The sequence below is a fragment of the Rhinatrema bivittatum genome, chromosome 8 (genome assembly GCF_901001135.1).
Source record: "Rhinatrema bivittatum chromosome 8, aRhiBiv1.1, whole genome shotgun sequence".
Taxonomy (NCBI): domain Eukaryota; kingdom Metazoa; phylum Chordata; class Amphibia; order Gymnophiona; family Rhinatrematidae; genus Rhinatrema; species Rhinatrema bivittatum.
The window spans coordinates 10,596,211-10,617,162 of record NC_042622.1 but is presented as its reverse complement, the minus strand read 5'-3'; the positions used below and the strand labels follow the sequence as shown (position 1 = coordinate 10,617,162).

General features: G+C 50.5%; 1 protein-coding gene across 2 annotated transcripts in view; it reads right to left on the bottom strand.

Moving 5' to 3' along the window:
* Positions 1 to 4,392: 4,392 nt before the first annotated feature.
* NKAIN4 (sodium/potassium transporting ATPase interacting 4) overlaps positions 4,393 to 20,952 on the bottom strand; it is a 61,330-nt gene continuing 44,770 nt past the window's right edge. The window contains exons 4-7 of one of the 2 annotated variants that reach the window (XM_029614148.1): positions 19,510 to 19,707; positions 12,266 to 12,326; positions 9,611 to 9,695; positions 4,393 to 5,298 (exon numbers count right to left, since the gene is read on the bottom strand). In XM_029614148.1, the coding sequence (XP_029470008.1) occupies positions 5,289 to 5,298; positions 9,611 to 9,695; positions 12,266 to 12,326; positions 19,510 to 19,707 (354 nt within the window). In that variant the 3' untranslated portion in view covers positions 4,393 to 5,288. The remainder of the gene's footprint in view (positions 5,299 to 9,610; positions 9,696 to 12,265; positions 12,327 to 19,509; positions 19,708 to 20,952) is intronic. The other variant, XM_029614149.1, reaches the window with a different exon arrangement.

The window sequence follows — 20,952 nt, the reverse complement described above, 5'->3', positions numbered from 1 at the left end:
CATCCTAGGGTACTGAAGGAACTCAAAAATGAAATTTCTGATTTCTCTTTTAACCTATCATTAAAATCATCCATTGTACCTGAAGACTGGAGGGTGGCCAATGTAACCCCAATATTTAAAAAAGGCTCCAGGGGCGATCCGGGTAACTATAGACCAGTGAGCCTGACTTCAGTGCCAGGAAAAATAGTGGAAACTATTCTAAAGATTAAAATCACAAAGCATATAGAAAGACATGGTTTAATGGAACAAAGTCAGCATGGATTTACCCAAGGGAAGTCTTGCCTAACAAATGTGGTCCATTTTTTTGAAGGGGTTAATAAACATGTGGATAAAGGGGAACCGGTAGATGTAGTGTATTTGGATTTTCAAAAGGTGTTTGACAAAGTCCCTCATGAGAGGCTTCTAAGAAAACTAAAAAGTCCTGGGATAGGAGGCGATGTCCTTTCGTGGATTACAAACTGGTTAAAAGACAGGAAACAGAGAGTAGGATTAAATGGTCAATTTTCTCAGTGGAAAAGGGTAAACAGTGGAGTGTCTCAGGGATCTGTACTTGGACCGGTGCTTTTCAATATATATATAAATGATCTGGAAAGGAATACGACGAGTGAGGTTATCAAATTTGCGGATGATACAAAATTATTCAGGGTCGTTAAATCACAAGCAGATTGTGATACATTACAGGAGGACCTTGCAAAACTGTCCAAATGGCAGATGAAATTTAATGTGGACAAGTGCAAGGTTTGCATATAGGGAAAAATAACCCTTGCTGTAGGCATCATAGTGGATAATATATTGAAGTCATCAGTTCAGTGTGCTGTGGTGGTCAAAAAAGCAAACAGAATATTAGGAATTATTAGGAAGGGAATGGTTAATAAAAGAGAAAATGTCATAATGACTCTGTATCGCTCCATGGTGAGACCGCACCTTGAATACTGTGTACAATTCTGGTCGCTGATAAGATATAGTTGCACTGGAGAAGGTACAGAGAAGGGCAGCCAAAATGATAAAGGGGATAGAACAGCTCCCCTATGAGGAAAGGCTAAAGAGTTTAGGGCTGTTCAGCTTGGAGAAGAGACGGCTGAGGGGGGATATGATAGAGGTCATTAAAATCATGAGAGGTCTAGAATGGGTAAATGCGAATTGGTTATTTACTCTTTTAGATAATAGGACTAGGGGACACTCCATGAAGTTAGCATGGGGCACATTTAAAATTAATCGGAGAAAATTCTTTTTCACTCAGCACACAATTAAGCTCTGGAATTTAGTGCCGGAGGATGAGGTTAGGGCAGTGTGTGTAGCTGGGTTTAAAAAAGGTTAGATAAGTTCCTGGAGAAGTCCATTAACTGCTGTTATTCAAGTTTACTTAGGGAATAGCCACTGCTATTAATTGCATCAGTAGCATGGGATCTTCTTAGTGTTTGGGTAATTGCCAGGTTCTTGTGGCCTGGATTGGCCACTGTTGGAAACAGGATGCTGGGCTTGATGGACCCTTGGTCTGACCCAGTATGGCAATTTCTTATGTCCTTTTGATCTTAAAAACAGCAGTCAAGTAGTACAAAGACATTTTCAGGTTCTAGGGAAGCAGCTTGGGCACATGGTGACAGACCATTGCCTTTGCCTTTTCAGAAGGGTTAACTGTTCACTAAGTCCCATTAGTGCGCGCTTACATTGCAATGATAGCGCGCACTAACTCCCGTTAGTGTGCGCTTACATTGCAATGATAGCGCACACTAACGGGGAGTTGGCGCGCGAGCTAACCCGAAGTTCGGGTCAGCTGAAACCCCCCCCCCCAAAAAAAACCGATAACGAAGCCCGAAACGATCGGGCCATCCGATACGCATCTCTAGCAGGCACCAATAGTGGAGGCAGACCTGGATCGTGTTGCTGTTGCAGAGGCCTGGCTCGGTTTGCATCATAACGGGGAAGGATAGAGAGGACAGAAAAGGGGGAGGAGCAGCTCTCTATGTCAAGAACAATATCCGAGCAGTGGAAATAAAGGGGATTTGGGGGAAGGAGTCAGCCCTGTGGATTGTATTAAAAAGAGACGATGGTACATCTGCCTACACTGGTGCAGCCTACAAGCCTGCGACTCGGGCAGAGGATCCGGCTGAAGTCAGAGCACAGGTGGGAAGGAAAGGCCAGATGTTGGATAGGAATGGGAGTGGCTCTTCTGCAGAACCTGCAACAAGTAGAGAAACGCGGCTCTGCTTAGGCAAACCGTGCTGGGACCCACGAGGGGAGAAGCAGTGCTGGACCTGATACTCACAAATGGAGGCGGCACCTGAGCACCAGTGACCACCGCAAGGTGGCTTGGTAAAGCAGCCAAGATGGGGAGAAGTCACTCGAAGCTCAAAGTCTCGGATTTCAAAAATACGGACGTTGGGAAAATGGGGGATGTACCTTGAAGAGGGCCTAGAAGGCTGGGAGAAGAAGGCTGAAGTGGAACAACAGTGGCCCAAATTAAAAGGAGCTCTAATCGCAGGAACAACTCTGACTGTAAGAACAATTAATAAAAGTAAGAGGCAGAGGAAGAAGCCACTGTGGTTCTGCATAGAAGTGGCCGGAAAAAAAAAATAAAGGCAAAAAGAATAGCAGTGAAAAAGTTCAAAGGAACTGGAGAAGAGGAAGCCGGGAAGAAAGAAATCAGGATAGCAAAAGCTCGAGAGCAAGAAAGGATCGCCAGAGAGGTAAAGGGAGGTGACAAAACGTTTTTCAGATACATCGGAGGTCTATTGTAAGATTAAAAAGAGACCGGGAGCAATGAGTGGAGGAGGAGAAAGCAGAAATATTAAAGACTTCAGTTTGGAGTCCACTAAACATTGCCAGCTGGCAGTGCCCGTTTCCAGACCACGGGGCAGCGTGGGCATCAGCCCAGGACAGAGAGGTGCTGGCGCCTCCACTGAACGACTTAGTGGTGCTGTAAGACTGCAAAAGGGCCGTGGTGGTTCTGCTTCAGAAAAGTGAGAGCAGGGAAGAGGCTGGATCGCCTTACCTCGCAGGGGGGGAGATTTAATGGAAGAACTGCTGAAGGACAAGCTGCTCATGTATCCTCAATCCAATGGCGTGCAGGACCTGAGGCAGGATAGGTTTACCAGAGCAAATGAACGGGCGCTTTCTGGATTGGGTGACCGGAGAATTAGATGGGATTGACGTGGATTTTAGCAAAGCTTTTGACATTGTCCCACATAGGAGGCTCATGAACAAACTGAAACGTTTGGGACTGGATCCTAAGGCAGTGAAATGGTAGAGTGAGAGAGAACAGCGAGGGGTGGTAAGGAGAGACGAGGGCTACGTGGAGGATCCCGAGGGATAGAGCTGCAGCCAGTTCTGTTCAGTCTTTGTGAGCAACACAGCAGAAGGCTTAGCGGGAAACGTTTGTCTTTTTTGTGCGTGACACCAAGATCTGCAACTGAGTGGACACCCCTGAAGGAGTGGAGCGTATGAAAAGTGATCTGGGAAAGCTCGAGAAACGGTGAAAGGTCCGGCCGCTGGGAGTGCAGAGTCCTGCAGCAGGGGTGCGGAAATCCAACGGAGCTGATGTGCGCGGACTGGTGACAGTGTGGGAGGATGTGATGAAGGCAGCCAAGCCATGCCACAAGGCCAGAGGGCTGCATGGAGAGGCAGAACCAGCAGGGAAAGGAGACGCCATTCCCTCTGTACAGCTCGCTAGCGAGGCCTCGGTTTCATGGAGACTGGATGGATGGGCACCTAACAGGGTGAGGAGGCTGCATCAAGAGCCTTCTGCAGCGAGTCTGAAGGAGCTAAATCTGTGCACCTTGAGGGACGGGGGGAGGCGTGAGGCAGAGACCCCTTTATAACTGGAGAACCGGGAGTCAGGATATGAAGTTTCAAGAGGGAAGACTCGGGAACAGCATCAGAGGCACGGGCTGCCCTCCTGGAAGAGGGGGTGAAGGCGGAAGACACACACGCGGGATCCCTAGTGGCTGGAGGAGATACGTGAAGGGGCGGCTCCAGTCTTGCGGGGCAGCCTGGATGGCCTCTTTCTGCTGCCATTTACTCTCTTACTATAGAAGTATGCGCGGCTCTGGAGCCCTCTCGCAACGAGCGGGCAGCGTGCGGTTTCGCGTGAGAAGCAGCGGGGCAGCCCTTCCTTCGCCCCGCCGCAGAGGCGAGGCTGACGGTGCAACGTCCTCACATTATTAACCTGCACGTGTGCTTCACTAGGGCCCGGCTGCTGGGTCGGGCGGCGGGGGCATCGCTGGCCGTTTGTGCCGACACAGGACAGCCTGAGCGCCCTGGCGCAAGCCTCTGGGGAAGGAAGGTGGCCTTGTTATTTCATGCAGCAGGGTCCTCCGCATAAAGTTATCAGAGGCACAACTCTCTCTGCCCCAGGCTGGTGCTTTCTCCCCACCGCTGGAGCTGAAAAATAAGTAGCACTTGTAATTTATTTATTGCAGAAGTAGGCTCGGGAGAAAAATCCAGAAATAAACCGTCCACCCTGCAGTGAGAACGGTGTGCAGCAACTCAATCATCCCATCCCCGATTACTGCATGGAAGATAAGGCAGAGCTGGTTAGGATTTTGTGAAATCCCCCCCCCCCCCCTTGCCCTGGAATTCAGGCTGGAGTCCTGTGCCCCGCGGCAGAGCCTCCCCCAGCGCGTAGCACTATATAGTGCACAGGTCAGTCACTGCTTCCTACCATGGGTCCACGGTTTCACTCTCACAAACATTCCCGAGTATTTACAGAGCCGGCGGAGGGCGTTCTGTGCGGCAGCCTGTTCTTATGTGCCCACTTCATGCTTCCTCAGGGGGGGGGGTACGGTTACAGATGGTAAAATAATGCAATATCTATAAATATTCCATTATCACTTTTACGTCACTTTCTCCCTCCAGGCTAGAAGCAGCCGTTCCCTTGTTTCCAGTTCCACATCTTGGATGCACAAGAGACAGGGCAGAGAGAAGGGGCAAGTTTCCAAGAGGTGGGGGCTAGTACAAAGCAAACGAAAGGCAAGCAGGACTGTTTCGTTTTATCCCTGAATCCAGTCTGCACTTGTGCACAAGCAGGGACCCCAGCAAGCATGGAAAGAGACAGTTCACGTGGGCGCAGCAGGAGCTTTCGGGCCAGTAACTCCATGCACCGGCCAGTTTTGTCCCTGCCAACCCCCACTGGGCCCGTGAGATTAATTCACTGCCGGGCTGTTCCTGACGAGCGGTGCCAGGGTAGGAAACGTACATTCCCAGTCTGCAACGGCCTTGTCCTCTCGCTGTGGTCTGTACGGCTCGCTGGGTAAGGAGGCTCTCTCCCACTCGTCGGCCGGGGGCTTCACTTACGCAGGCCTGCAGGGGAAGACACGAAAGCCAGAAATGAGTCACTAAAAGCAGAAAAGGTCACTGCAGTCCTAACTCTTGTAGGGCCACTGGGCAGACACGTCCAGCTGCGAGCAGAGGTCAGAACCGAGCTTGCACCGGGATGCACAAAGATCACCGCTTTCCTCTCCCAGCCCTGACCTGCTGGTGGCACCTGCCGTGCTGAGATTTGTCCCATCCAGAGCTGAGGCCAGTCCCGTCTCATGATCTGCCCAGGACACACGTACACATTATTCCCTGATGCCCCCCTGAATATACGCACTCTCTCGTTAACATCCACACCGAGAGCAGATTACTCAGCACCCTTCCCTGAATCTTAAATCGAGCCCTGGTGAGAGGATTCAGGAAGACGAGAGCGCACTTCAGCGTTTCCTCCACCTGTAAGTGGAGGAGCCCAGCCAGAATGGGCCTCAGGAAGGCTGAACCAAGAATCCCTCCCGCCACAGTCCTGCCATGGCAAGTAATGCTGGAACACGGCCCTGCGATCAGCACAAGTCCTGAGGGCAATTCAGACACTGCCAGACAGATCTTTCTGCAATTATAAGCCGGATGGCAGGCATCTCCCCCTCCCAAATCTAAACTGAAACAAAACAGAGCGGATGTGAAAAGGCGCGTTCAGTGGCCTCAGCCACTCCCACTCAGGAAAGCAGCCCTGGTCACCCAGGCAGCAGGAGTCACGCCAAGCAGCCAGCCAAAAGCTTCTGATCTGGAGGCCATTCCTGGGGTGGTGACCTCTCTGCCCTAACTAGAAACTAGGGTGACCCACCGGCTCCATGGCAGGAGCATGATAAACCCCACCTGGCTTTCTCTCACTGGGGCAGATTTTCAAAGGGGTACGCGCATATAAACCTGCCGCAAGCTCCCCCTGCGCGCGCCGGCAGCCTATGTGGCATAGGCTGCCGGCGCGCGCAAAGCCCCGGGACGCGCGTAAGTCCTGGGGCTTTCCTGGGGGGGCGTGGCCGCGGCCTCTAGACCAGCCCCCAGACCAGAACATGGGGGGGTTTAGATAGGGCTGGGGGGTGGAATAGGTAGGGGAAGGGAGGGGAAGGTGTGAGGGGGGGTGGAAGGAAAGTTCCCTCCGAGGCCGCTCTGATTTCGGAGCGGCTTCGGAGGGAATGGAGGCAGGCTGCGTGGCTTGGCGCGCGCAGGCTACCGATTTTGCGCAGCCTTGCACTCGCCGACCCCGGATTTTAAAATATACGCGCGTATCTATTAAAATCCGGCGTACTTGTGTTTGTGCCGGTCGCGTGAACAAGAGTACGCGCAGGCGTAGTTTTTTAAAATCTGCCCCAATGTGCGCAGAGCAGGGCTTCCGAAACCTGTCCTGGGGACCCCACAGCCAGTCCGGTTTTCAGGATACCCACAATGAATATGCATGAGATACATTTGCATACCATGGAGACTCGGTATATGCAAATATATCTCATGCATATTCAGGATATCCTGAAAACCCGACTGGCTGTGGGGTCCCCAGGACAGGTTTGGGAAGCCCTGATGCAGAGGCTTTTAGCTCAGATTTTCTTAGGGCAGGGGTGGCCAACTCCAGTCCTCAGGAGCCACAAACAGGCCTGGGTTCCAGGATATCAACAATGAATATGCATGAGACAGATCTGCATATAATGGAGGCAGCACATACAAACCTATCTCATGCATATTCATTGCAGATATCTTGAAAACCAGGCCTGTTTGTGACCACTCCTGTCTTAGGGAAATCAGTAGGATCATCAGAACTAGAAGTCTGTGCATATGGTAGCCTAAAAATACAGGACTGGGGTGAATTGGGAACCCCACCTCGAGCAGACTCAAGCAGAGGCTTTTACCCAAGGAAGAGATTTCAGGAGCCATGCACAAATATTTAGGAGAGGCCAGCGTAGTTCAGGCAGAGCACAGGCTGCTGTCACGCTACACTTCAAGCAGACGGTGCCAGCTCTGACTGCACCTTCGTGTTTATAGGCCACTGAAAACAGAAATCTGTATTACAAACTACACTGGAGAGGTTTGACTGTGTGTAGGGTTCGGTTACAATTGTAGGTCCTGATCCCCAAGCAGTCAGTCTGGGAAGCTCACGGCACTGCCCCTTTCAGAGCTGTCTGTTCCTTTCCTATCCCACCAGCGGCGGCAGGTCTGACCTAGATGCTCACAAACTAAAACACACTGATAGGAGATGGGCCCGCACGCACTAGCCATTAATGCAGTCCTATGATTGTCCAGCAGTTAGACTGATGGAAGGTCGCTGACCCCAGTCATAAAGCTGAGAAGCCTTTAAAATAAATGGTCCATCCTCTTTTCTTTACTTTAACTTTAAAATATGGCATTGGAGAGATAATCTCTGCCCAGTTTTCAAGATCGCTTCTCATTCAGCCAGTTGAAAGTCTCCCTCCCTGCTGACCTTAAAGGGCTTCACTGCTGCCTCTGGGAGCTTCCCTTTTACATTGCTGCAATGTCACAGTCAGAAGGACCATTAGTGATATCGTGATGGGGGGAGGCAGAGCGTCCGTGGTGGAGAGAGGGGGATCGATACAGTGAGGAAGCAAGAGGTGTGGAGTGAGGGGGGGTTGGGCTCTTCCAGGACAGGCAGGAGCTGCCCTATTCCCTTTGCCTGCATGGAGCATCCTGCCCACCACCGCTGCCCTGCTCCCCTCCAGCGCGGGGCTGGCCGTCAGGGAAAGAGGGCAGGTTATCTCAGCCTCACTCCAGAGCTTTCCCATGTGTCGCTCCAGCACCGAGGACTAATCTGCCAGGTGAGTTGAGAGGACTGCAGGATTCAGGAAAGGGGGTACAATATTAGCCAGACGCGTTCACCTTATGTAATGTTTGTGAAATAGAGGGGTGGTCTTTGTTATCTACTTCCAGATACTTATGTAGTATGTATGCACTTACGGGAGCCGCCCTTGGAAGTTGTGGGACGTAAGTATTTTTAAATCAATAAACATGAGAGCCCATCACCCAGACTTTGGCTGGCAGGTCTCTTTCCCCACACCCTCTCTCCGCAGCCAGGACTGGTGCCTGTCCGAGCGGTCAGCAGCGGCTCAGTGCCCATACAGGACCTTTCCAACTCTGTAACACCCATGGCCAACGCCATCCCAGGGCGACGGGGGCAAACGTACGGGAAAGCATTTCCTAGCTTCCAGAGCTGCAGCCCTGAGTGCTTAGCAGCTGCTGCCTGGATGAGCCAAACAGGTACCCAGAATTCCCCTGTGACTGCAATCCACCCCTTCCCATCCAGAAACCCGCCGCCCCACCCGTGCCTTCTAGTGCTTCACGGAGCTCGCTGGCATGTGCAGTCCTGAAGTCTTTTCCATACTGGAACTAGCACCGCTAATACATTTCATTGCATGCCAAAACCAGGGGGGGGGAGAGTGGAGAGGTACCCCCCCCCCCCTCCACGGAGCAGGTAGGAAAAGCAAGGGCAGGCTGGTTCTCAGCAGCCTCACGTACCCCACCTTACAACAGGGAGGGCAAATCAGAGGGTCCTGCATTCACATAAGAAATGCTAGCTGTTCAATTAGGCACCATCTCAGCTCCTGCAGAAACCTGGGTTTTTTTGCCTCCTGTTGACCATCAGGCGTCATCTGTTCTTATGAAAGGCAGAGAAGCTCCCTGCCTCCGAAGCATGAATGGCCACAGCAGAAAGCTCCTGCACTGGACAGGGTGAGTTAGTGAGAGGAAATCTCCTGGCAGCACATTGCATTCATCATGCCAGAGATTAGAAGGGTCCTGCCTTTAGGTTGTGGACAGGGGGAGTTAGTGAGAGAGAAGCTCCCTGCCTCCGAGGCATGACTGGGCACAGCAGAAAGCTCCTGCACTGGACAGGGTGAGTTAGTGAGAGAGAAGCTCCTGGCAGCACATTGCATTCATCGTGCCAGAGATTAGAAGGGTCCTGCCTTTAGGTTGTGGACAGGGGGAGTTAGTGAGAGAGAAGCTCCCTGCCTCCGAGGCATGACTGGGCACAGCAGAAAGCTCCTGCACTGGACAGGGTGAGTTAGTGAGAGGAAATCTCCTGGCAGCACATTGCATTCATCTTGCCAGAGATTAGAAGGGTCCTGCCTTTAGGTTGTGGACAGGGGGAGTTAGTGAGAGAGAAGCTCCCTGCCTCTGCTAATAAGCTTTATTAGTGAGAGAGAAGCTCCCTGCCTCTGCTAATAAGCTTTATTAGTGAGAGAGAAGCTCCCTGCCTCTGCTAATAAGCTTTAATAGTGAGAGAGAAGGTCTCTGTACTGCGGCATGCAGACACCTGGCCATAATGTCAGCGTTATCCACGATGCCCATGGTGGATACTTACAGGCAGCTCTCCTTGAACAACTGGTGGTTGGGTTTCTCATTGACAGGGCACAGAGGAAAGGGGTCAAATCCGCCAATGAAATCAACTGAAAGAAATCAACATCCAAAGCAAATAAACGCCCCCAAAAATGAATGGCACATGCAGTAACGCAACCCCCAAATGGTATAAAACAACGAAAAGGCGAAGAGGGTTCTGTAAGTCCAGGAATGGGAAAGGGTGGGTCGGGGCTGATACTATGAGAGAGCCGAGGTCAGGGAGGTTCCCTGCCTGCAGGCCTCGCACGCCTGGGGCTTGGCTGTTTCCGCAGTGGCAGGGTTAGGGCCTCGAGGATTGCCCGTGGTTACGGCTGGACAGCTCTGTGCAAATACTCTTCCAGCTGTTTGGGCAGCGGCGCTCCTCGGGTTTCACAATCCCACTTCACCAAGGAAGAAACTGCGGAGCCGCTGCTATCGCAATCTCCTTAAACGTGTGAAAAGCAAGTTAGGGAACCAACAGCACTTCAGCTCTGTGAGCGGGAAGTATGCGCTTCGGGATTTTGTTGTTATTAAAGGGGCCTCACCCCGCCCCACTTGGACACTCCCGGGTCGATTTTAAAAGCATTGCTCGCGCATCCGCGGGCCACGTGCGAGTTTTAACAAAAGCCACAAAATATGCGCCTGTGCACGCACGAGGAGTAAGGGACAGAAAAGGGAGGGGAACGAAACCCGCAGCGCGTGCCCGCGAGGTGTCCGCGTTAACTTTACTGCCGCAGGTCTCGAGCTTTAGGGCTTACGGGACAGGGCGAGGGTCGGCGGGGCAGCCTGCAGGTATTAGCTGGAAAACGCAAGCCTGTTTTGAAATCCGCAGACGTACGTGCGCATAAGTCAACAAGATCCCCTGGAAGACACGCGCGCTAGCTTAATATCAGCAGCGTACATGCGCGCAGTCGGTGCATTTTAAAACATATGTGCATAAGTGCAAGCGTGATTGCAAATCCCAGAGAGTGTCCTCGCACGCGCCAATATGCACGTGGAAGGGCGCACGAGCGCTCGTTTTAAAACCGACCGCTCTGGGAACGAATACTCTGCCTTAGCTACGTGAAAGGACTGCACATCCCAGCATGCACTGGGAGTTAGGGGCAGCTGGGACGGTCTCCCCCCCCCGAGCTTTGCTCTCCGTCTTCTGAAGCAGCACCAGGACCATCTCATTCCCTCCAGTCCCAAGGTCACTAATCGGCTGCTGGAGGATCCGGATTTTACCATCGTATTACTTTTTATTCCTGAAAACGCAATCCAGTGCCACCGTCTGCACAGTGCGCTCGGGCCCTGCTAATTGCTCTGTGCTGCTCACCAAAGAAACATTTAAAAGGAGCCGCAAATGGAAAAGGAAATTAAGATGCAGTCTCAGTTTGCTGAGCTCGCTGCAGGGACCCGCGGGCCCGAGTGTGAAAGATTGATGGCTGCTGTCACCGTTAACTACTCAGGCTGGCATTTCAACCCAGGGCAGGGCACGGGGAGGGCAATTCTTCCAGCCCCACAGACGCAAGCTGAAGAATAGAATTTATTGCTAATAATCTGAAAACCACAGCCGTGTTGCAGGTGACCCCCGCCTTCTCTTTTAATAGCTTGCGCCAGGAAAAAGGTTTAATCCCCGATTGCTGCTGCAGGTGGAAATCCAGGCCGACCGAGATCGACCCCCCCCCCCCACACACACACACACACTACCCCCCCCCCCCCGGCGGTGCAGAGAGAGATAGGAGGGGAGGGGGGAGAACACCCCTCCCACGCCAGGAAGGTGAGGATTCAGGAGCTCGGAATGAAGGTACGGGCCCGTCCCACCTCCCCACATAATCCAGGGAAGAAATCGCCTTCCCTTCTTTGCTGCCCACGCCGAGTTTATTCGGGATCCCACAGACAGACATTCTTACTGTTATAAGAGTCGTCTCCCGGTAACTCCGGTTCCTCTCTCACCCTAAGAGTGACGAGAGCACCTGCTGCGTTCTTTCCTCGTAGAAAGAGTCAACTCACCCCCATCCCCATAATCAGGCCTGGATTTTCCCAAGAGGCAGACTAGGCCTGTGCCTTAGGGCAGCAAACAGTTCCTGTCCCCTTCCACCCTGAGGACCAGTAAATCTCACCACCGCTCTTCCCCTCCGCAGCCTAATTCTCTCCCGCTTCCCCTCCCCGGCACTACCTTTGTCAGCACGGGGCCGGGGACTGAGGCACATCAAGCCGCGCACGCTCAGGCCCCACCTGGAAGCCCAGATGTGATCGTCCTGCCTGACTCAGGCCCTGCACTCACCAGTTTCTGATAGCGGCAGCCCCGGTGCAGGAGCCCTGAGCTCTGTGAGGGGCGGTGGGAGGTAAAGGATCACAGGTTCATAGCGTGGGGAAGCGGAGATCCATGGTGGTGGTGTTTGTGTGGGGGGACACTCGAAACACAAATCTGTCCTGACCTATAATCCTTTCGGGTAAGAGTGACACCGCATGCCTCATGCTGAACCAGAAGTAAAAAACCCCAAGGTGTTACACTGGATCATTCAGCCACTCAAGAAATAAGGCAGAGCCAGAGCTTGGGAGAGAAGATGAAGCAGCGCCTCGGGCTTTTTCACACCATCCACTCACACAGCTACAACCGAGAAGGCCCCAGGCTGCAGCTCCTGATCCCAATACTTACAGCTATCCTCTTCCTCGCTGAAAGCACTGATGATGTAACAGGCATAGACGAATCCCACCAGCTAAAAAGAGCAAGGAAAAAACTGTCAGTTAATGCATCTCAGCACCATTAATACCTAAGTCAGGACGGAGGTGTATGTGGTTCTCAGCATAGGAATAGCAGTGATTGCTGCAGGGCAGGAGTGAGGTGCATTGGAGGAGCTGTGAGTGGGGGTCTGGAATAGCAGTGATTGCTGCAGGGCAGGAGTGAGGATTGGCAGAGCTTTGTAGGGTGGGGAGGGGTCTCAGTACTGGAATAGCAGGAGGTGCTGCAGGGCAGAGCTGTGTGTGAGGGTCTCAGTACTGGAATAGCAGGAGGTGCTGCAGGGCAGAGCTGTGTGTGAGGGTCTCAGTACTGGAATAGCAGGAGGTGCTGCAGGGCAGAGCTGTGTGTGAGGGTCTCAGTACTGGAATAGCAGGAGGTGCTGCAGGGCAGAGCTGTGTGTGAGGGTCTCAGTACTGGAATAGCAGGAGGTGCTGCAGGGCAGAGCTGTGTGTGAGGGTCTCAGTACTGGAATAGCAGGAGGTGCTGCAGGGCAGAGCTGTGTGTGAGGGTCTCAGTACTGGAATAGCAGGAGGTGCTGCAGGGCAGAGCTGTGAGTGGGGGGTCTCAGTACTGGAATAGCAGTGATTGCTGCAGGGCAGGAGTGAGGATTGGCAGAGTTTTGTAGGGTGGGGAGGGGTCTCAGTACTGGAATAGCAGTGAGGAGAGTGAGGTGCACTGGCGAAGCTGTTTATCGAAAATGTGGACAATGTCCCACTGTAGTTAGTGTTGTAGTATCTGCCTCAGTGTCCTGGGTTTACCTTCATAATTAACCGGTGGTGGTTTAAAGGAAATATGATGCAAAGAAATTACTTTCTGCAAGATCAAATTGCAATAAGTTAAATATAAAGCACTTTAAAATCCAAACACACCAAGTGGCCACCTCCCGGCAGATTCCAGCAGAGCACGGACATCAGGGCTTTGTGTGAAAGGCTCCCCTTTTACTGTTTTGTCTCCCTAGGAGGTCACAAGTGCATTTGAGAGGTTAAAGAAGACAGTAAGGGTCCTAAGAGAATGCCCTCCGTCTCCCTCCCTTCAAAAACGAACGCACCAAACTCCTTTCTATCGAATAGCAGAGCAGACAATATGGTGACCCCAGCCATGAATGACTCTCCCAGTGCTTTGTGCCAGGAACTGACCATGGTGCTGAAAAAGAGCCTGCACGTCCCTCCCTTCAAAAACGAACACAGCAAACTTCTTTCTATCCAATAGCAGGGCAGACAATATGGTGAATGACCATGAATGACTCTCCCAGTGCTTTGTGCCGGGAACTGACCATGGTGTTGAAAAAGAGCCTGCACGTCCCTCCCTTCAAAAACGAACACAGCAAACTCCTTTCTATCGAATAGCAGAGCAGACAATATGGTGAATGACCATGAATGACTCTCCCAGTGCTTTGTGCCGGGAACTGACCATGGTGCTGAAAAAGAGCCTGCACGTAGCACAGACACAGATGTGCCCCAATGACTGTTCCTGTGCAAGTGCGGCGCTGGCCTGGGGAAGACAGAGCCACTCTTGTACGGAGACACTGTCAGGCCCATGCAAATACCGGGTGCCCAGGCTAACCCGCAACAGGACACACGTCCATAACCCCTGATGCAATAAGGAGATCAGTGCGTAGCTGATAGCGCTCATCACATGTAAATGCCATGTTGATGAGGCTATTCGTACCCCCGAATTAAAAAATAACTGTGTCCCCCAGGCGCACATTTTAACCCTCAAAAATTAATGGCAGCCCCGGAGCTGGTGTTAAGCCTTGAGGAGCCCCAAAAGTATAACAGAAAAGCAGATAATACTGCCTTTCTGTGGCTCCTCCGACTTAGTATCATCACGGCATTAAGTCAGAGGAGCCACATAAAACAGCAACATGGAAAAAAAGAAAAAGGCCTTGATGGCAGGCAGGTTTTGAAGCCGGATGCTCAGTTTACCAGCGTCCGTTTTGCTAAGCTGTGGTTGTGCTCATAAAACTGAGGGTCCATTTTCCTAACCAGCACACAGCCACTTCTCCTGGGTGCCTGATGCCAGGGAGGCTCTAGGGATGCACAATTTCCCGTAATAATACAGCAGCTCATTCGTATACTGCACCGTGCACCCGGGAGAGGGGGGCGGGTGGGTGCACATTGGGAGAGCGTTTTTCGCGCGCCCCTGTTGCTTTGGCCTGTAAGAGTTGGCAAAAGAAAGTCAGCAAAAAATTCATGTGACTTACACTAATTTTCAAAGTGAACTTTCATGCAGAGGTCGGCTTTGAAAATGAAGGCGTCCAATCTGCCCCCCGCAAGCGTTGCACCTGTCCCAGCGAGTGTGGACATTATTCCTGAAAGTTTGCATGCAGGCAGCTCCAAAACTCTCCTCAGTCCCCGCCCCGGGAATGTGAGCCTGACAAAAGCAAACACGGCGATGGGCAATTGTGCAGGAGGCTAGTTCTGGGCATCAGCGTGGACTGAGCAGTAAATGCTCCTTGGAGAAACCACTGAAGACCAGCAGGAGCATTACTAACGGGGAGAGGAAACAGCACATTCCACATTGCAGTTTGGAAACGCAACGTCATTCACGCTTCTTCCATTTCATTTGGCGAAGCAGACGTCAGCCCTGTGGAAAGAAACCGTGACAAGTTCCAGCCCTTCCCCCCTCCGTCGCTGTTGCAAAAACCCAAACAGGTCAGAAGTGGGATCTGGTGCTGGGGGCGGGGCCTTTATTCTTCAAGTGTCTGCGTCGTCAGCACTGATCTTTTCTGTGGGGTGGGTGGGGGGGGGACACCCCCAGGCACGCGTTTTTATTTCCCCGTAATTGTTGGTTTATTTCAGTTCAAATGAAACAAAACCCAGCACAGAAGGGTAAGTGCATGCGCCTAATGACTAAAGAGGATTTATGACAGGAGGGGCAACGTTTACTTCCCTATCCCCATGTGGCATTTAGGGTCTGGAAATGGAGGCGGAAGAGCTCTGCTTTGTACATCCTGGGGGTAATATTCAGCTGCTGGCCAGCTCGCACAGCTATCCGGCTAACTTTCGGGCCGATACAGTACAGTGCGCTCCGACTGAGCGCATTATTAACTCGCCATTGGATGCGCGTTTTCGACGCGTTAGTGTTACCCCTTATTCAGTAAGGGGTCGAAAAAGCGCATCAACCCCCCCCCCCCCCCCGAACCTAATAGCGCCCGCAACATGCAAATGCATGCTGATGGCCCAATTAGGTATGCGCGCGGGATACAAAAAGTAAAATGAGCAACCAAGCCGCACATTTTACTTTCAGAAATTAGCGCCTACCCAAAGGTCGGCGCTAATTTCTCCGAGCACCGGGAAAGTGCACAGAAAAGCAGTAAAAACTGCTTTTCTGTGCACCCTCCGACTTAATATCATGGCGATATTAAGTCGGAGGTCCCGAAGGGTAAAAAAAAGTAAAGAAAAAAAAATTTGAAGTTGGCCAGCAGCTGTCGGGCCGAAAACCGGACGCTCAATTTTGCCGGCGTCCGGTTTCTGAGCCCATGGCTGTCAGCGGGGTCGAGAACCGACGCCGGCAAAATTGAGCGTCGGCTGTCAAACCCGCTGACAGCCGCCGCTTCTGTCCCTAAAGAGGCGCTAGGGACGCGCTAGTGTCCCTAGCGCCTCCTTTTGCCCGTTTCTACCGCCGGACCTAATTTGCATACTGTATCACGCGCACAGGAGAGTGGCCTGTGTGCGCGCTGGGAGAGCGGGCGTTCGCCCATTCTCCTGCAGACTTTACTGTATCAGTCCATTTGGGGGATATTCAGTAGCACAGCTGGCTCTCTTAAAGTGAGCCGGGTAACTATGGAGGGTATCCGGCGGCACAGCTGGCTCTCTTAAAGTGAGCCGGGTACTTCATTCTGGTAACCTTAGGACTATTCTACAGCACGAATATCAGAGACCGCCATCTAACTCATCTGGCTACCTTAACTCTGCCCCAGAAAGCCCCCACATTCTCCTGGACAAGTGGCAGGAATATTCAAACGTCAGCTGGCTACCTCACACGTTACGTGGCTACCTCACACGTTATGTGGCTACATGCTGCTGAATATGGCTCTGATGACCTGTAACAAGAGTGGCAACCCCCGTCCTCTAGGGCCCCAAGTTGATATCCACACTGAATATTCATGAGATGCATTTGCATATACACTTCAAGCACCTTCACTGTGGATATCCCGCACAGAGCTGGAGTTGCTTACCCCTGGCCTTTTAAGCAAATTAAGACATTTTCTATTTCAATTTGTGTGGCCTCTCCATGAACCTGACTTTAAAGTAGTATGGTGGATCTATTTAATACTCTTGGAAGATACTAGAGATACAATCATGTCTCCCCGTTTACCACCCTCTGAGGCTGCCCTTGCACGTGGGGGCAGGGGGTATCCAACGGAGTGTGAGGTCACTGCTCTGCTGATCAGATCTGCTCCGTTTCCCTACCTCCCGCTGCCAACCGTGATTTATTGTCCATCCTCACTCCTGTTACTTCTTCTCAACTGAAAACAAACTCCCCCCACCAAAAAAAATATCCATGCACCAATAATTGAATCCGACTTCACTGCTGAAATGAATGAAATATGTCAGCAATAAGGAGTGAGGACCGGCTACAGCAGTGCTCAAACAAACGTCAAAGCAATCCGCAGAGCTGGCTCGGATGAGTGATTAGCACTCGAGAGAGGTTTTAAGGCAAACTTGAATTCAATCTCAGGTCAGATTTTCCTGGGAAGAATCCGGGTCATGAAGAAAGCTGCTGGCACAACTGCTCTGTGTCTGCTGAAGGATCTTGTTCCCATTACCCAGGACCGATGAGGGGCTTAACATGTGCAACTTTGTAAGCGCTGACATTATAGTAAGAGGTGCCAGACCGGGGATTCAATGATTTCTAATGACCCTCTATGACGTGGCTACATTGCTTGATTTACTTCAGTGTTTGATAGGCTGCTGGATTAAAATGTTTCTCCCTCTCCCGAGAATATAAGAATGTGTCGTGGTTTGGAGCGGGTCTGTGCCAGATGACCTTGAGAATAATTATCTGGGTTTCACTTTTATTGGTGATCCAGGTCATTGCTCGCAGTAAATGAAGTTCAGATCACTTAAGCAATGATTTGTTTATGGAATTTTTTATTCTTGAGTTGCATTTGGGCTTTTCTAACCTGTGCAGTGTTGGGAATGTGGGGCCTGCCCTGCAAGATACAAGAGAATATGCTTTTCAGTTGGCTAGTGCATGCCTTTGGGGAAACCCAACATTTCTTGCAAGCCAATTGCAGCCATGTACGCAGCAAGTCTCCTTTAAAGGACACCTTTCCCCCGTGTCACACAGAACGACTGTAACCTCGGGCACCACGCCAAGCTTTTTTTCCTTCTCACTTCATTTGCTTGAGGATGGCAGTGGGAAAAGCGAGCCTGTGGCAGCCATTCGTTATAAAGGCATGCCTTTGATGTCTAATTTACTGCCCTTTGACCTAAACCCCAAGGATTAAAAACATTTTATGACCATAAGGATGGATAATCAATCTTTGCTTATTCAGTGATTCAGTGCTAGTGAGCGAGGGTGCAAAGGTTACATGCATTGTCTGGCAGGAGGAGCAGGGAACTGCTGTCTCCGGACAGTCACTAAGGGTGACGTCTGTGTTTTCCTGCAGCTTCACATGTACTGTACTGGAGCTGGACAGGTTACCCTGACGTAATCGGCTTTTGCCTGGAATAAAAATTAAAAAAAAAAAAAATAATAAAGAGATAAGGAAAACGGATGCTCCTGCCCTTAGCAAGAATGCCACCCTGTCGCCGCCGTACCAGCAGATGATTTTCCCAACTGGGAGAAAGGTTTTCCTTGCAGAAGGATTTAGGGCTGTTTATTCTCTGCACCCACAGGAATGCAAATAATATTTTCCACATGGAGACAGAGCTGAATAATTGCAGCAATTATTACCATCCCTGAAGCCTGCAAAGGTTGTGGGATGACACCTTCTGATAAATTAATGGAAGGGCCCAGCCCTTGCAGTGCAGAACTACAGCAGCTGGGGCTGAATTTCACATGGATGTGCTGCACGTGCGATTACTGGTTTTCAGCACATGTGGCTGTCTGTGATGTGCTGTAGGGTTTTTTTATAACTATGAAGAGGGTAAGCGGTGGAGCATCTCAGTAAAATTAATTCTGTCATTAGCACTGTTTTAAATATGAGAACAGCCTATTGAACAAAACCAGTGTGAAACCTTTTTGGAAAAATACATTGCCCATCACACAATAGGGATGTTCATTCACTTGAAACAAATGAGTAAAATGCAGTGAAGGATTTCATTTTTGTTTCATTCGTGGACTCCCAAAATGAATGGAGAGGGTCCCATGAATTTAAACAAAGGTTTTCATCTAATTCGTTTACGTTACCCATTCAAGTCGATGGTTGTGCCGTGAGCAGTGAACAAATAAACAGGTGCAAGAAACATAGCAACCAACTCCTGCCTGTGTACACTACAGTCTCCTGGGGGCCGCAGCAGGACAAGGTGGTAAGGAGACCAGATGGAGGACAAATCACAGTGAAGCATCTTTTTACCTAGCCTATAGCTGCTATCTGGAAGAAGTAACACTGATGCGCAGATCTTTCAATGGGAGGACATGTCCAAGAAACTCTCTATTTCCTCTTTAGTAGTTGGTAGATAAGGATTTCTTGTGCGAAGCTTTCTCACAGTTCAAAAAAAGCTTTGAAACTTTATAATAAATAGCGGGAAAGCTACTTTCGATAAAGAGGAAGTTATTTCAAATGCATTTGAACGATTATAAATATTGAAAGCTCCATTTAAGTGAAGTATATGGTAAATGCTTTATTTTCGGGGTTCTTATATTTTTATTTCATGTGTATTTTTCATTTTCAGCAAACGGTGCACGCCACTTGCGGAAAGTGAAAAATATACTTTTTTTTTTTTTTTTTTTTTTTACATTTTTTGGTTTTCTTGAAACGAAGGATCCTTTGACCTGTATTACACTTGCATTTCAAATGAACGCACATCCCTGTGTGTATAAGCGAGAGGGCTCACAGACCAGGCGGTGGGGCCAAAGCCACAGAACATATAAGAAGGGATAAGAGACTCCCTCTTCCGTAAAGCACTTCCAGAGGCCCGGAGTGACTCATAGCAGCCGCGTCCCGGTGCTCTCCCCACCATGCATGCATGTGATAAGGAAACGCTTACCGCCACCAGGATCTGCAGGGAGCTCTGCAGGACCTCGATGTACTGGTACTCCAGGGTGCAGCCTATCACCGAAACGTAGGAGTGACCGTCCGTGCCCTTCATGCCGGCCACAGGTGTCTCTTTCCTCACGCAACCAGGACCGTGCTCACTCCACCAGGACTGGTGCTGAGAGATGTTGAAGGTCAGAAGCTCGCTGTCCTGAGGAGGGACGAGAGATTATTATTTTTGCCGAAGTCCTCGGACTCTCCCGGAAGCAAATGGTTGAGAGAATCTAAATAGCTGAGGCCATGATAACCTTTCCATGTATCCTGCTGTCTGGGAGTGCTTCCGATCAGGGGCCTGGAGTCACCAGGTCAGTCACGTAATGCCCATAAAGTATCATCTATCTAGTCCTTGTTCTCTGACTTTCCTACTGAAAACCAAAATCCTTCTCCTCGTTCTCAGCCTGATGGTAACCCCGGGATTCAGTACATGAGAAGCACTACACTAAGGCACTTCGGCGTCCTCTGTCCAGGGATTCTGTGTCTGATGACGTCAGCCCCCTCCCCACCGTGTATTACAGTGGGGCCGATGCAATAAAGTGCGCCTAGCCTAGCACACAGGTTAACGCATTTTGGGTGTGCTAGACTGACCCCCGATGTAATAACGGGATCAGCATGTCCATACAAGCACATAGCTAACAGTGCTCATCCCATGTAAATGCTATTTACCCCATGAGGCAAAAAAATCGCCGTGTGCCCAACGCATACTTTTGACACGTCAAAGTTTATGCCTGTCCTGGAGCAGGCGTAAAGTCTTGCTGCGTGTCAAGGATTCAACAAAAAAACACACCCAAAAAACTACTGCTTTTCTGTGGCTCCTCCTACTTAGTATCATCGCGATAATAAGAAGGAGAAACCACAGAAAGTTCTCTTTCGGAACTCTACTTCTCAAGCCTTCCGGACAACTTACATAGCAAAACTCTTTAATCACAAGGGTTATCCCTCTGTCCTTCTCTTTCTTCTATTCCCAAGTTTGATCTCCTTGTTATATGTAACTTTTTACCTCCTCTAATTATTTTACTGTTAAACAGTTGATAAGAATGTTTACCCCTTTGTTCCATGTAAACCAATTTGATATGACACCCGTCATGAAGGTCGGTATATAAAAAGAATTAAATAAAATAAATAAAAAATACATAAAAAAATAAAAAGGCTTGACAAAACAAAAACATTTCTGGGCATACATTATACACGCAGAATACACACAATCCAGGCCGTGTATACTGTGCGTGCATATCATGCCGGTGAATTAGCTGCCACAGGATAAGACAAACGCTCGTTTAACCCACACACAGCCACGTCTCCTGGCCACCCGATGCCAAGGACGCACTAGGAACGTACAATTTATCCCTGGCACATCCTTTGTAGCATGGCAGCCCAGGAGTAACCAGTTTGGATGCAC